This window comes from Telopea speciosissima, chromosome 8, assembly GCF_018873765.1.
Source record: "Telopea speciosissima isolate NSW1024214 ecotype Mountain lineage chromosome 8, Tspe_v1, whole genome shotgun sequence".
NCBI lineage: Eukaryota > Viridiplantae > Streptophyta > Magnoliopsida > Proteales > Proteaceae > Telopea > Telopea speciosissima.
In genome coordinates, this window is record NC_057923.1 from 60,307,064 (window position 1) to 60,323,818 (window position 16,755).

The following is a 16,755-nucleotide window of genomic DNA, read 5'->3' on the forward strand; positions in this document are numbered from 1 at the left end:
GTCATATATTGCACTTGTTTACTGGGCCACATTGGATCACACTCGAGTTGTGCTCAATCAACAAAAGAAGTGAACTCACAAAAATTCACACTAAAGCACATGAAACAATAGTAAATTCAATGAAAGAGTGTTTGAGACAACCAAAACAAAACAAAACAAAAAAAAAAAAAAAAAAAGGAGGGGGAGGAAGGAAACACTAAGAACACCTTTAAAAGTGTCCAGAACATCCTCTATTTTTTTTTTAGGGAGAATGTTCTCTGTGCCGGGGGCGCAGGTTGCACCTAGACACATGGGGATGGGCGCAATGACCACCCTGACACCCCTGCATGGTAGGCCCATGTGTCTAGGCGCAGCTTGCGTTGCGGCACAGAGAACATGAGCCCTTTTTTTTAATAGGTGTGAAACCCAAACACCCTTTAGACATACCTATTCAAAAGAGGCGACTCTTGATCTATTAGAGATTAAATTGAGAACTAGCCACTGTGGATATCCAATGAAATTTGGATGACACATAACGCAAACTTGTTGACGACATCGATGCATCGGCCAACCCACATCCGACATTGGTGAAACTTCATTACACATTGGACAATATATAAAACATATCATAAAACCTAACTCCGAGAAGTCTCTGTTCAACATATAGAGATAAATCACTATTATCGGCAACCCTTCGACAAAACAACACCCAATATCGGTAAATCCTTATCCGATGTCAGCCACAAATTTTTAATCTTAAATATTTTTTTGGACTACCCCTCCCCCCTCCCCATTTCTTGTGGGATAAGGTGAGACTTGAACCAAGATCGAATCACTTACATGAATGGTTATGTGATGAAATCTATGAAAGATATTTATGGAAGCAAAAAAGACATATGTCATCACCTAACCATACATGTAATGTACGCGCATAAGTAGGTGATTCGGTCTCACTTGATCCTTGGTCTATAAGTACTATCATTAAGAAGAGATTTTATCATCAGGACAAAAGTGGCACCTAGGAAGGTGCTCTCCATGTAAGTGGACCTGAATATTTTTGTCATTAAGTAATGGGTGGGGAGGACAGTGATTGTCAAACTGGAGGTGTGAGACCCTTATTCTCACTTCTTCCTAATTAAACCAACTTACAAGTTACATTCCTCACCCCTGGCATGATTGCTTTAGGAGTTTTGGTTTCTATATATACACATCCCCTCACCAAAAGAAGAGAAAAAAAGAGTGTCCCTGGTTCCCGGTGAAAGTACTACTCTTGTACGTTATCTATTATTATCATCTCCATTTATCTGCCTCTCCATTTCCTTTGTTTTATCTAATAAGGGGAGAGTGGATCTCACCCAGGCAGTGTGTTCGAACAAGGGGTAGGGTGATCATTTCTGCCCCTCCTATGAGATGAAATGAAAGAAATGAAGGGACAGATAAATGGAGACGATAAAGATCCATCTATTGCTAGTGTTTCTCAACAACTCTTATCCTACTAGATCAGATCATCTAGTGTTATAGTACTTCTAATGAGGAAAAATACTAACCTAATTGATGATACTAACCTCATAAAATAATGACTGCCTCATAAAGTAATGACTGATCCACATGTGGCTTTGGCAAATCACTTACTATAATAGTTGATTTCTTAATTATTTTCCACATGGTAAGACCTAATTTTTCTTTTTTAAGTGGCCTCGTCGTCTGTTTTATTTATTTATTTATAGTTTTGCTATGAGCAATTTCAAATTTTTTTTGAAATATATATTCTTTAAAGTGAAGTCTTGGCTTTTATGTGTTATTGCATCTGTATTGCACTATTTTGGGATTTGCATCTGTATTGCACTATTTTGGCTTTTATGTGACCTCTAATGTTACTCTCTCTCACATACATATATATATATATATATATATAGAGAGAGAGAGAGAGAGAGAGAGAGAGTAAGTAGTGGAGTCTCCACTTTTAAAAGAGAGGCTCATTTGATAGCTTCAGGGGCTATGCATTTGGGAATTTCCGAATTTGATGATTCTCTCCACCTCTTGTACTTCTTTGTCCTTTGAGTGGAGGATTTGTTTCCTCTGTTTTAAATAAAAGTTTTCTGTCTTTCTTGTTGATTAAAAAAAATCTCCACTTTTTTTGGGGGTAAATTCTCCTCTTACTTTGTCTTTATTAGCTTTCTTACACTTTGTACTTTTTATGTACCTTGTTCTCCTTCTCTTTCTTTTTTTTTTAATTGAAAGCAAAAGTTTTGGTGAAGGCTTTACTCGCAAATCTACCATTATCATTATTCCCTCGTACATTAGAGGTCAAAAATGATGTTCATGGATGAATGAAATTTTGGTTTTCTGCTACAAGGTTAGCAGTCAAGGAAATGAAATCTTACAGAGTATTTTAGAAAATACTAAAACCTAGGAAGGTATTTATGAACCCAAAGGGGAAGTGAATTATTCTATTTCCTTGGCTTCTAGCCTTGTAGCAGAAACATTCCTGCTATGGGCATAGCAGTAAAAAAATTTTCCGTCATCGGCCATGGCTTAAGGAAAATTGAATCTTCAATTAAATCTAGAGAGGTAGAGAGAGACTACACCCAACATCCACCCCAATGGAAGATTAATTAAAATTCTCTCACTAAAACGTACGGTGCACACTCAACATCTGTCATATTTATTGACATAAATGCCCTTATCTTGCACAAGTGACCATACATGCAGCGTGCACATAAATGCAAGTGAGACGGACTCCAAACAACATGTGTTCCATGATTTTGTTTTTGACTTTGGTTGATGGAAAGAAAGAAGTAATTAGAAAGCTAAGCCAATTTCTTAATGATACTTTAGAAAAGAGGGTTTTCTTTGGAGGTGAGTCTTGGTTTAATGAAAACCCACTCCATTAACCTAGAAGGCGGAGATTTTATTGCACTAATGGCATAGAATAATCTTTCAATTAAACCCAGAATATAAGGCATGATTGAAGTTGAACTCATGGCATAAGCAACACTATACTACCTAATTTTAAAAAATTTCCCATCTTAGCCAAAAGAATTTTTTTAATTTAAAGTTTATTGGCTAATAATCTATTGATCAGCAATACAAAATGGAATTCTTTTGCACAACAGTAATCCGTCAATCTTTATTTTCCATTACTCTTGCCCCCTATTTACGAATGTTAAAAAATTTCTTGCAACTTGTAATTTTGTATCCAAAATACTCCAAAACGTGAGTCCCTCACCGTTAATTGATGGTGGTGATGATAGAAGATGGTCTCAGAGTAGTCCCTAGGGTTTTAAAACTCGAGATAAGCTCGAATTTTTAAGGAAAAACAAAATTTAATTGACTCTGACTAGTCTAATGATCGATCCAGATCCTAATTCTACCCTTTAAAACCCTTTTAGTTGCTATGATTTCCATTTTTCCTTCAACCAACCACCTATGATCGTAGTTTTAGTACATGGTATCGATGATTAGTAAAATCGATACATATCGCCCATATATCGGGTGATACGAAACCGATACTTAGAACCATGCCTATGATGGTTCATGTTTGGTTCATTTTACGGTTTTACCTTCCCCAAAATAGAGAACTATTAGAAGTGGAATCATCGTAGGATGGATCGATATCCTTAGCTGTCTTATTTGAAATTCTTCCTCGAAATCTTTTCGAAAAGGATTTCTTTGTTCAGGTACTGCCGTCCGTACAACTTCCCAAATGTAGTTGTTGCGTGTGGAAATCTCCGATGCTTGGTTCGCCCACGGATGAGCCTGCAAAGACCAAGTGATGAGCACAAGAGAGCCGGTGTGGCTCCTGCCTAGGACTCTCCGATGCTAAAGTTCGATCACCAGTGCAACAGCGTAACTGCTAGTAAAAGTGAGATGATGAATGGTGCTCCATACATGGGTATTTATAGAGTGAGGATGAGATGAGGCGGTTGGGAGAGTCCTTCTTTTGGAAGGCTCTCTCGCGTAGAGCGGAGTGGAGAGCTATTTTCGGGGTCGGGCTCTTATTAAGGTAAGAGTCCATGTAAATTGTGATTTCATATTGCGCTGGGATCGTGGCTCGATCCTTATCCCGTGATTCTCGGGATGTGCTGACGTGGCCCCGCGATCCCCGGTGGGGCGCTATGGTAGCCTCTGTGGAGGAGGGCTCGGCCTCGGAGGTCGGCCTGGTAGATCGGTCTTAGCAGTCACCTCGGCCTGGGAGGTCGGCCTGTTAGGTCGGTCTCGGCAATCAGCTCGGCCTAGGATGTCCTATGTATGCTCGGTCAGGAGTTTATGGCTGACTTGTGTGAGCTCGGCCTCGGCTTTAGTGCTTGGTCTCGGCCTCGGCTTCAATGCTCGGCCTCGGCTTCAGTGCTCGGCCTCGGCCTCAGTCTCAGTGCTCGGCCTTGGCCCCGGCTGACTTGTGTGAGCTCGACCTCGGCCTCGGCTTCAGTGCTCGGCCTCAGCCTCAGTCTCAGTGCTTGGCCTCGGCCCCAGCTGACTTGTGTGAGCTCGGCCTCGGCCTCGGCTTCAGTGCTCGGCCTCGGTCTCGCCTTCAATGCTTGGCCTCGACCTCGGTCTCAGTGCTCGGCCTCGGCCTCGGATTCAGTTCCAGTACGTTTTCGTGGTAGCTTTTGGTTGGTTGGGGGATTTTATGACACATCACAGGCCCCCCCACTCATCAAGGCTCGGCTAGTCCTTGATGAGTGTCACCTTTCGGTCCGCTTAACGGTTCTGTTCCGAGGCTAAGTCCGAGCTCTTTTCCTTCGACGATTTGACGTTGTACTGTCTATCAGTTGGGGTGTCTGTGCCACAGTACTCGGCGTAATGATGATGTTCGGGATTTTGAATCGTCTTTTGATTTGGATCATTGAATCACGCTGAACTCTTCCTCTTCTATTTTTTTTTTTTTTTTGGTATGTACCGGGTCGAGCTGCCTCTCTATGTACTGTGCCGAGCAATCGGCTCTTTAATCAATGACAGTTTCGTTTCTCAAAATTTGTCTAACTGTTTTAGCTCGACAATTTTAGCCTTCTTTTCCTTGTGTATGTTGTTCCATTTGATGTTGTGGCCGAGCAACCTCCATAGCCGAGCGTAATGCCTTAGCTTAGTTTTAGACTTTGTTCAGCTCGGCCATGGGGAGAGTTTGCTCTTGTTGGTTCAGACCTCGGCCAGTCTTTGTGGGCTGGTCTTATGACTTGATTGCCGATCTATGAGGGTCGATCTTTGAGGTCGGCCAGGTCTATAAGGACCGATCTTACGACTTGGTTGTCGACCTATGAGGGTCGGTCTTAGAGGTCAGCCAGGTCTATGAGGACCGATCTTATGACTTGGTTGCCGACCTATGAGAGTCGATCTTTGAGGTCGGCCAGGTCTATGAGGACATATCTTACGACTTGGTTGCTGGCCTATGAGGGTCGATCTTTGAGGACGGCCAGGTCTATGAGGACCGGTCTTACGACTTGGTTGCCGATGACTTGGTTGTCGTCAGTCCTTTGAGTGTCAGTCTTTGAGGTCGGCCAGGTCTATGAGGACCGGTCTTACGACTTGGTTGCCGATGACTTGGTTGTTGTCCGTCCTATGAGTGTCGGTCTTTGAGGTCGGCCAGGTCTATGAGGACCGGTCTTACGACTTGGTCCGCCCGACGTGTTGCAAGTGCGCTAAGCAAGTAGAGAAAAGACTTTATTTCATTGAATCAAGAATGTCGAGGCCGAAGCCGAATACATAAATGCTTGTCATGAGCTGTGCCGAGCAGAATACTTAACAAAATTACTGGAAATTTTTTTTCAAATTTTCTGAGTTCCAAGGCCTCGGTACCGTCTTTGTTGGGTCTTCGTCACTAAGGGAGAACGGGATGAGGTCTTCCACAGGCCTTTCACGCCTTTTGGTGAGCTCATCCTGCTAGTCTTCAGGGAGGTGCTCAACGCACACAGCCATTCCTCGGACATTTCCTTTGTTTTGCTTTACAAAGGTGGCGTAGCACTCTTGAGCTCTCTTTTTATCACCTCGGATTTCTCCGATGCCGTTCTCTGTGGGGAATTTCATCTTCAAGTGTATTGGCGAGATGATAGCTTGGAGGGTGGTGACCGATGGGCGACCAAGTATGGCATTGAAGGCCACCACCGACCGTACCACCATGAACTTGACTTGGATCGTCGCTTGGTATGGAGCTTGCCCGAACGTGACCAGGAGGTCTATTGACCCCTTGATCGTGGCAGCGGCCCTCGAGAATCCATGGAGTGAGGTGGCTTCTGGTTTGAGCGCCTCGTCCCCGAAGCCGAACTGTCGATACACGTCCAGTGACATAAGATCCACGGATGCTCCTGTATCGATCAATACCCGTTGAACGGGTCTCCTCGCTATTTCTACCTGTACCACCAATGCATCATCATGAGGTAAACTTATACCTTCGAGGTCGGCCTCAGAGAAGGAGATCGTCGCCTTCGGCCTTTTGCTCGGCATCTCCGCGACTCCGACGAATCGTGCATTCGCCTTGGCTTTTCGGGTGGATTCATGTTCGGGCCCTCTGAGGATGGTGTATATGGGAGCTCCTTTCTCATTGCTCGGCCCGGATCCGTCATCCTTCTTTTTGGCTCAGACCTTGTCCTTGTCGCGCTCGGTCCTCCGGCTCTCAGACCTCGGCTCGGGGATCATGGTCTTCGGGTCATCGACTTTCATGTTCTTCTCGGCTCCCCTTGATGTATCGCTTCAAGTGCCCAGCTCTGATCAGCTCTTCGATTTCTCGTTTCAGCTGGTAGCACTCCTCGATGTCATGGCCTTCGTCCTTGTGGAATAGGTAGTACTTGTTGGGGTTTTAGGATGACCCGGTTTGCATCGATCGAGGTCGGCGTATATACCCGTCATCTTGAATTTACATCAAAATTTCCTTCCGCGACCTGTTTAAGGGAGTGTACTCGGGACTCTGAGCTCAGTCTGAGCTCTCAGCTCTGGGATCAGTCTTGGTCCGCTTTTGATCCCTTCGGTCATCGGTCGCTGACCTTTTATTCTCTCCCTTGTTTTCATTTCCCTTGCGTGCTTGGATAACGTCTTCCATGTTCGCAAACTCGTTACACCTGTTGAGGAGCTCGATCATACTTTTGGTCGGCTTTCGAGCCAAGTCCTTGATCAGGGCTTCATGTGTAAGTCCATTGCTCATTGCGGTGTGAGCTGTGGCCCCATCCAGGTCTCTAACATCCAGGGATTCTTTATTGAACAGGGAGACGTACGATCGGATCGACTCGTTCGACCTCTGTTTCACGCTGAGGAGGTTCACCGTTGTCTTCTTATGCTTCATGCTACTTTGGAAACGCATGACGAAGGCTCGGCAAAGTTGGGCAAAGCTTGTAATAGAGTTCGGCGGTAGCCATGAGAACTAAGAAGTTGTTGCACCCTTTAGGGACGAGGGGAAAGCTCGACAAGAAACAATCTCAGTCCCATCGTACATGGTCATCATTGCGTTAAAGTAGTTGATGTGGTCGGTCGGGTCGGTAGTCCCATCATACCGGTCAAAGGGAGGTGGTTTGAACCCTACTGGAAGCGGTGCTGTCATGATCTCAGGCGGATAGGGGTGACTCCCGACCAGTGAGTAGGCATCCTGAGTTGCTTGTTTCTTAAGCCCTTCAACTTGCTCGGTCAGCTCCCTTTGCTTTTTCTCCATTTCAGACTCTGGAGCTCGGCCATTTTGTTCCTCAGCTCGGATGGGGTCTTACGCTTTTTCCTGCTGAAGTCGGCCGTTATGGTTGGCCAGCTCATCCTGATGAGGTCGGCCAACCTGAGCCTCTCGCTCGTGTTGACGAGGCCGGCCATTATGGTCGGCTCGGCCAACATCACTTCTCCTAGTGCGCCCGTCATCTCTGTGGTCAGACTCATGTGGGCTCCTTTGTCCATCTCTCCGGCGAAGTGGGCTTCGTCGCCGAGGGCTATGGCGAGAATCCTCTTCTTCCCTTGTAGCACGTCGCACTCGGGGCTCTTCACATCGGTCTTGGTGTCTCCTCGGTCCTTCACCATCACCAAGTCGTCCAGAAAAGATCAATCTCCGCGTAGCTGACCCTGCTGGCTCGATGGCCTTTGCGGCCCTCGGGCTTCGACGATGTCCTCGCTCATCTCGTCGATTACTCCCACTTAGTCGTGGAGGTGGCGTTCTTCGGCCTCGGGGATGGGATGACGTGGCTCGGCTAAGCTCGGCCCTCTGTCGATCATCGTGATGTCGTGGATCTTCTATTTCATGCGCGGGTGCCCGCGGGGGCGCGACCAGTGGCTGACCCATTAGCCCGCCCTGAGCCATTTGGGTCATGAAGGTGCGCAACATCTCGTTAGTTTGAAGCATCTACAATTGCAAATCCATGACCTGTCGATTATTCGCCGGCCCTTCAGGATCCAAACTCTTTGGCAAAAGTGGTGACGGCGGCAAGTTCAGCCCATTCGGCTTTGCCTGAGTTTGGTCTACCGCCGCCGCGTCCAATACACTTCCCCATTGCCCCCGTTCACTGGTGGAGTGGGATTGACAGCGGTACTCGCAATGTCCGAAGCACCTCCCCCTCGTGGGGGTCTTCCTGCCGCCCCTTGCCGCGACGTCTTCGGGTGTGGCGATTGTCTCGCCTGCCTATTAGGTTGCAACTCATCTCCTCGAGAGGTTGAGCCATGTTGACCTGATTTCGTGTGCACCATTGTTGCTGCTCTTGAGGTTGGTAGAAATGACAACGACTTGTTGATGTCGTTCCCACAGACAGCGCCAAATCTGTTGCGTGTGGAAATCTTCGATGCTTGGTTCGCCCACGGATGAGCCTGCAAAGACCAAGTGATGAGCACAAGAGAGCCGGTGTGGCTCCTGCCTAGGACTCTCCGATGCTAAAGTTAGATCACCAGTGCAACAGCGTAACTACTAGTAAAAGTGAGATGATGAATGGTGCTCCATACCTGGGTATTTATAGAGTGAGGATGAGATGAGGTGGTTGGGAGAGTCCTAGTATGGTAGGAGTCCTTCTTTTGGAAAGCTCTCTCGCGTAGAGCGGAGTGGAGAGCTATTTTCGGGGTCGGGCTCTTATTAAGGTAAGAGTCCATGTAAATTGTGATTTCGTATTGCGCTGGGATCGTGGCTCGATCCTTATCCCGTGATTCTCGGGATGTGCTGACGTGGCCCCGTGATCCCCGGTGGGGTGCTATAGTAGCCTCTGTGGAGGAGGGCTCGGCCTCGGAGGTCGGCCTAGGAGGTCGGCCTGGTAGATCGGTTTTGGTAGTCACCTCGGCCTAGGATGTCTTGTGTATGCTCGATCAGGAGTTTATGACTGACTTGTGTGAGCTCGGCCTCAGCCCCGGCAGACTTGTGTGAGCTCGGCCTCGGCCTCGGCTTCAGTGCTCGGCCTCGGCTTTAGTGCTCGGTCTCGGCCTCGGCTTCAATGCTCGGCCTCGGCTTCAGTGCTCGACCTCGCCCTCAGTCTCAGTGCTCGGCCTCGGCCCCGACTGACTTGTGTGAGTTCGGCCTCGGCCTCGGCTTCAGTGCTCGGCCTCGAATTTAGTGCTCGATCTCGGCCTCGGCCTCGCCTTCAGTGCTCGGCCTCAGCCTCGGTCTCAGTGCTCGGCCTCGGCCTCGGATTCAGTTCCAGTACGTTTACGTGGTAGCTTTTGGTTGGTTGGGGGATTTTATGACACATCAATAGTATTTTTTTGTTCTTCATTGTCAGCGGTTACTTTACTCTCTCTCTTACATAGATGTAAGAAAGTCAAGGAAAAGTTTAAATTTTGTCTCATTCTATTGGAAGAGAGTTTCCGTGTGAGGAGGAATTAGCACCAAAGTGTTTTTAAAAAAATATTAAGAAAAAGAACACTACTTGATCGTGTGCCTAACGTGACGATCACGCCAAGACACACAAACAGCATTGCCTGTCTGAAAATTTCAAGTGCCTAAGACAGTTTTTGTGTCTATGCGTGATTGCCACGCAAGGCACACGATCAAGTAGTGTTTTATTCCCCAAAAATATCAGATGGAATTCATATTTTCAAAATTAAGTCAGAGAATAATAAAACAAAATTATGTAAAAAGGAAATTGTACATTATCGGCGTAGCAATGTCGGCTCATGTTTTCCCTATTTTATTTTAGGAGAAAAGAAAATTTTCTGGTAGCATGGCTCCTGTGCTTAGACATTGACCACATAAAATTACCACCTTACGTTATAAAATCAAAAGTCTCATTTATGTTGATGCTTCTATGTGCACTCTCATTGGCCCTGTGTTAATGTGGCCCTGTGTTAATGTAAGGGTCATGCGACCACATAGTGATTTCTTGCACTTTATTTTATGTAGTTCATCATTAAGAAAAGGGTCAATGTTTATTGCTAATAGTTGAGGTTATGCGGGCAGGCCACACACCCAATCAATGCCCCATTTCGCTTCAATCAATAAGGAGGTAGAGAGATCATTTCATGGGAGAGGAGATAGAAAGAGAGGAGCCGGCGCTAGAGGAGGGTATACTCCCACAAGTAGTATTTGATTGAGTCTCGAAAATTTAAACTTATACAAACCATGTATTGCTTATCCAATGGTCAAAATTATTACATCATCATTTTATATGGTAAACTTCCCAAATCCAGACCATTCAAATTAGTTTTTCCATCAAAATAACAAAGCAGTATAACTTGAAATTGAGAGTAATTATTAGAAGATCACAACTTGTCAATTAAGAAAATGGAAAGATCCACTTGAGGATGAAGATCTTCATTTTTGGGTACCTAACTTTAAGCCTGAAACTTTTTTTTAAAAATCAAATTGGTTAAATGATCATTAGTATCTTTTCCAACTGAAATTTCACTGAAACTTCTTCATCAATTTTTTTTAGGGTTAGTGGGAGAGGGAAACAGATTATACTATCAATTTTCCAGTGGACCGATTGTACAAATGGAAAGTCTTCTAGAGAAAATTATTATAACCATCACTTCACATTTTTAAATGCTGACTCCACAGAGACACTTGGTGTGAGTAGATTACCAAAAAGAGAAAAAGAAATAATAAAAAAGGGACAAAAAAAAACAATTAGTGCCATTTTGCTATATTTACATGTAAACGGATAAAATATTCGATTCGTATCCGTTTCCGTATCAGTTTAGCACTATCCGAATCCATCCGATAGCTAATCAGATACGGATACGGATATAGCACTATCCGAGCCGAATTCGATCCGTTTACAGTCCTACTAATGGGTCCAGAGGCCTAGACTAGGGTAGGCTTTAAGGCCCAATAGCCCAACAACAAAGGTGGTTGGCTGCTCCACACAATATATGATGGATAATTAATTTGGGGAGTTAGGTTAACTTCCCACCTGCATATCATATCACCCAATCATCATAGAGAGCTTGAAATTTAGTTGAAAGTGATATTCCCACTCTTTTTATTCATGCGGTATGGAGCTTGGACTAGAGTCTTCTTATCAACCCCTCTTCCTCCTCCTCCTCCTCCTCCTCCTCCTCCCATGTCTCCATCACTCTCTCATTTTTCTAATTAGTTGTTCCACTTTTTATTCATCTTTTTCAATCTCTATATGTGTTGTTTCATTATCTACAAAATAAAATTTAGGACGAAGTTTTCCTCCACTCATAGAGGACGGTTCACCCATCATCCTAGGGTTCATAAACCCTCCTAGAGTTTTAGTATGTTTCAAAATACCATCCCGATACTCATTCCCATCCTCTCCCGCCTGTCATGAATAAAATCCCATTCACTGTGGGTCGAGGGACACTCGGTCCTAAAATTTTATGATCACTATCATTTCTTCTTACTCGTTTAGAAAATATATATATATATATATATATATATATATATATATATATATATATATATATGTGAATCACCTTTAAAATTTGTAAGAACATGGGCAGGTACTATGAACCATTTCATTAGTTGGACTGGGAGTATACTACCGGTGCATTTATGCCAATATATAGGGAAAAGATGGGATTCAATTGAATTTGAATTTTAGAGTTCAAACCAATCCAAAATGCTAACTTCACAGATTCTAAGTCTTTCAATTACATCTCATAAATTAAATTTTTTTTCTTCTATTCCTCTTATTTTATGGGTTTCTTGATGGCCAAGATATCCTATATGACAAGTATTCTCTAAAGTATTAGTAGTCCCTTAAGGTTCACTTAATTTGTTTACCTAAAAAAAAAATAAAATTTCCACTTGATTTAATGTGAAAATTTTTCTTTAAAATAAAGCTTTAGTTGTTATAAATTTATTTCATAGTTTTCTTCTTTTTTTTTTTTTTTTTTTTGGGTGCAGGTTACGGGTAGACGGAAGAGCTATATGACAAGGAAGCATAATTGGCATAAAAGATTAAGAAAAAAAGTAACCCACCTATAAATGATAACGGAGAAGTGCCCATGGCATCGCAGACAAATTGACTAAGGTACGATTATTTTTGTTGGTATTAGTAGTAGTACTACAAGAAAAAATATATATTTTTTGGGTAAAGAGCATAACAAAATGGACCGAGTTTTTCTTAAGATACAATGAAGGAGGAAATCTTTAGCCGATGATAATCATTGTGCTTGGATGGGTATCTAGGAACAATGAAGGGCATTTTGGATATTCTACATATAGGGGGAGGAGAGTAATGATGACCTTAGATTCATGGGTGAACCTTTCACCTTGAGTGAAGGAAAACCTTCCCCAAACAAAATTCTAAGCATAAGTTTTCTCAATAATTAAGATAAAGATACTACACCGATATAGTTCTAGTCGATTCAGCTAAAAGATCTTAAATTAAGATGTAGCTCACTCATGTGCCACAAAACAAAGATTAGCTTTAGATCAAGCAAGGAGTAGCATACATGAGGAAGATGATTCAAGCCTCAATCAAAGTTTTGTTTGTAGTAGTATATGCTAATTAGTGATTATTCATTCACTTTGTTGGTTTTGGGTGTTTTGAGTTATGAATCCGGAACAATATCTTAGTTAGCAATTTAGGAGTTGTTTCGACAGATTCCACAGTCCAATGGCTAATGTATTCAAGTAAGGATATGCTTTTTTATTAATAGGAAATCATTGAAATTTGTATAAATATCTAAGAATAAGGAGAGGGTTTCTCACGTTGCTAGTGGAGAGGAATCTACACACCACATCAATGGCAGTGCGAAACCAATATCGTCCACCTGGCCCCACATGGTGATAGTAAGATAATTAAAAAAAAAATCATGTACGAGGAAACTAGAATCATTGGGTTGTGGAACACTTTTTATCCCTAAGAATAATAACGCATAGGCCTTTATTTATAGAATTGGACCCTTTTTTTCTGGGTGGGGGGGGGGGAATATTTATTGAGTTTCACTGGGCAAAAACTGTTTTACAATGCGTAACAAATCCTCAAGAAAGACTCTCAAAAGCTCTAAGGAAGGTTGCTCAAAGCCTAATTTACAATACTATAGGCAAGTAAATTTCATGCTCTAGAAACAAAAGAGAATAAATAAGAAATAAAATATTTCTTTCAACAGCTTTATATCTTTGATGATGCTAAGGATTTTAAACATTGCTGATGAGTATCATCTTCCAAACAATAGGTCAAGGCCTGACAATCCAAATGAAATACAATACTTTGAATTCCAATATATATTAATGCCAAAGATTCACTTACAATTGTTGAAACTGGGCATAGGTGATATGAAACAACAAATACTATATCCATCTGATTATCCAAAATAATTAATGAAAACTAGTCCCAGAGCTTTTGGGAGTAGAAGAGAAAGTTGCATCTAAAAAGACAAGGCGGCAATCTTGATTCCTGAGGCATATGGCTAGGAGAGACAAGGTGGCAATCCTGAGGCAAAAGGTCAGGAGAAGGAGGTGATTTGCTTATACCCTGATTTGATGGGGTGTTATAGATTTGTGACAATATATACCTCATCCATATTTCGATTTGTCATAGAAATCCAATTTCTGAAAGGGGGAAAGTCACTCTGCACAACCTTGCATTTCATTATTTCAATATCTTTCATACACAAGATGAGTATTAGCTACGGAAATCGAACATTGTCGCTAATTACCATCTTTTGTGATGGAATTTGTTTATGTCCCCAATAACAATATTTTTGGGGACAAAAATATCTATCCCTTAAAATTCTTTTAGGGCGTAAAAAAAGTCCGTCGCTAATAATATTATTCCCATCAGAATTTTTTTCCATTATTAATAATTTGCATATATAAAAAATTCTTTGATATATCTTTTGTTGATGGTTTTTTTTTTTTCCCCACCGTTAAGAGTCAATTTTTTTTGTACCAATATGGAAAAAAAAATAATTTTACATGGTTACTCGCTCTTGATTATGCATGAACTTTTATCCCAAATCATCACTCTTCATAGAAAGGGCAACTTTGGTGAGTGGAATGTCACAACCCTCATAGGCTCATGGGCCAGTCTCACTACGCCCATGGACTTGAAAACGTTAAGCTAAACAAAGATCATTATCTAAAACTTTCAACCATTAAATAGGAAGTCTAGATATTTGTAGAGAAACCTCTAAATGTTAGAAGGTTATAAAGAACACTTGTATATACTAAAAGAGTGTAAGAATCTCATTTGGCCAAGTCACCAAGCAAGCAAACCACTAAGTCTTGTACTCAAAGTTCTAATGCAATAAAACATTCATTCTTCCAAACTCTCTTAGTGTTCACTCAAGCTCTCTTTGTAAGTCCCTCAAGGAGTGTAGCAACACTGAGTTAGTGCTCTTTTTGTGGTTCCGGACAACTTGTATTCCACCATTTGTTTTTTTTTTTAATTTTTTTTTTTTGATTTTGGTCGTTGAAAAGAAAGAAGCGATTAGAAAGCTAAGTCAATTTCTTAATGATACTTTAGAAAAGGGGATTTGAATTGAGGTTAGCCTTGGTTTAAAGAAAACCCACTCACTTAAGGGGAGCTCTTCACCGTTAATTGGCCGCGGTGGTGGTGGTGGTGATAGAAGATGATCACTTTCCCTCCAAGGGGGAAAGACAGACACACTACCTATTCTATTCTATTCTATTCCTGTTTAAAATCATTTTGGTGGTACACCGACCGACATTCCCTAAAGTAGAGAGAGAGAGAGAGAGAGAGAGAGAGAGAGAGAGAGAGAGAGTACGTACGGTAAGGTAAGAGCGCTAAAACTAAGATAAGCAGTGAAATCATTATAAGATGGATCTCCTCCTTAGCCGTCTTATTTGAAATTTTGCTTCCATTCTCTAAATCTTTTTGAAAAAGATGTCTTTGTTTTCAGGTACTACTACATTCCGTACAACATCTAAATTTAGTAATTTTCAGTTCTTCACTCTCAACGGATGCTTTGATCCCTTTCCCCTCTCTCTCTCTCTCTTATGTACATGGAAAAAGTTTAAATTTCGTCTCATTTTATTGGGAGAGGGTTCCCCACACGGTGTGGGTTGGAATTTGCACGCCATCGATAAGTGATAAGAATTTTGAAAAATTATTATCCATATATAAGGTTCATATTTTCAGAAGTAAATTTACGTGAGAAGGAAATTGTACATTGTCGGTATAGCAATGTCGGATCATATTTTCCCTAATTTATTTTAAGGGAAAAGAATGATGCCTAGTCACATGGCTCTTGTGCTCAGGCATAGGACCGCCCAAAATTACCGTCCTTTGATAGTGAAGGTTACACGCCACAATCAATCAACATCCTATATTAATTCAATCAATAAGGAGACAATAGTCATTTCATGAGAGAAAGAGAGAAAGAGAGAAAGAGAGAAAGAGAGAGAGAGAGAGAGGAAGGAGGTTATACTCCAAGAAAGAAAACAACATTTCTTAGGAAAATTATTAGTAAAAATTATGAAATATGAAGCCGCCAAGCTCTAACTTCAGTAATTTTTTAAGTATAAGAGAATGGGGAAACGAACCAAACTCAACCATGGACTGTCTAATTAGCATAGGGGGCTAGGTTATTGGCTAAAGTTAAGCTCTGCTAACCAAATCAAAATAGGGTAAAACTTTTCTAATCGATGTTCCAAATATCTGCAAAGTAGCAGATTTGATAGAGTTCATATGTTAGGCAAATGTAGACCCCAAGATCCCTTGCTTACATATAAAACTTCAGCCCAAACAAAATTTGCTAAGTGATAATTTAAGGTGTTTCAATTCAAGACTATAAGACCAATTATGTGGCTGAGTTCATGGCCCTTCTTCACAGCCTTCTGAGCGCTAAAGAAATGGGTGTGACTCGTTTATGGATTGAATGTGACTCCATGTCAGTGGTGGAATCTCTCCGTGCAAGTTCAATCCCTTGGTTTGTCAGGCAGCAATGGCTTGATTTGCAACCATTTCTCCTCTCTATCTCCTGGAAGATCTCCCATTGCTTTCGTGAGGCAAATCCGGTTATCGATTTTCTTGCCAAGTTAATGACGAACAGTGGTGTGTCTGCTCTGTGGGTCTCTGACTTCCCTACTTCGGTTTGGAGATTTCTATTTGATAATGCATTGGGCAGGCCTCGCTTCAGATTTGACTAATGTTGTGTTGGATTTTTCCTTTGGGGCTTGGCGTTTGTAGCTTTAGTTAGCTTGCTTTCCTTTTGGATGTAGGCTCTCGGCCTGAGTGTGGTGTTTTTGTATCTGTCTGGGTATGCCCAGACTTTAAATTCTTGTATTTTTTTCTCTTTTAATATATTCTTGCTGACCTTTAGCAAAAAAATTCAAGACTATAAGATAACGTAAAGTAATAGTCGGAATACCATAGGTATGCAAAAACATACATAAAGATGCATGGCAATACACATGGGGTATTTGACCGAGTCTCGAGTTTCTAAAATATAAATTTATAC

General features: G+C 42.2%; 2 protein-coding genes across 2 annotated transcripts; both read right to left on the reverse strand.

Moving 5' to 3' along the window:
* Positions 1–6,883: 6,883 nt before the first annotated feature.
* Positions 6,884–7,267, reverse strand: LOC122672526. Its single transcript, XM_043869989.1, has one exon. The coding sequence runs from the start codon at positions 7,265–7,267 to the stop codon at positions 6,884–6,886; it is 384 nt and encodes a 127-aa protein (XP_043725924.1).
* Positions 7,268–7,660: 393 nt separating this feature from the next.
* On the reverse strand, positions 7,661–8,221 carry LOC122672527 (pre-mRNA-processing ATP-dependent RNA helicase PRP5-like). The gene has a single exon (XM_043869990.1). The coding sequence runs from the start codon at positions 8,219–8,221 to the stop codon at positions 7,661–7,663; it is 561 nt and encodes a 186-aa protein (XP_043725925.1).
* Between the last annotated feature and the right edge of the window lie 8,534 nt (positions 8,222–16,755).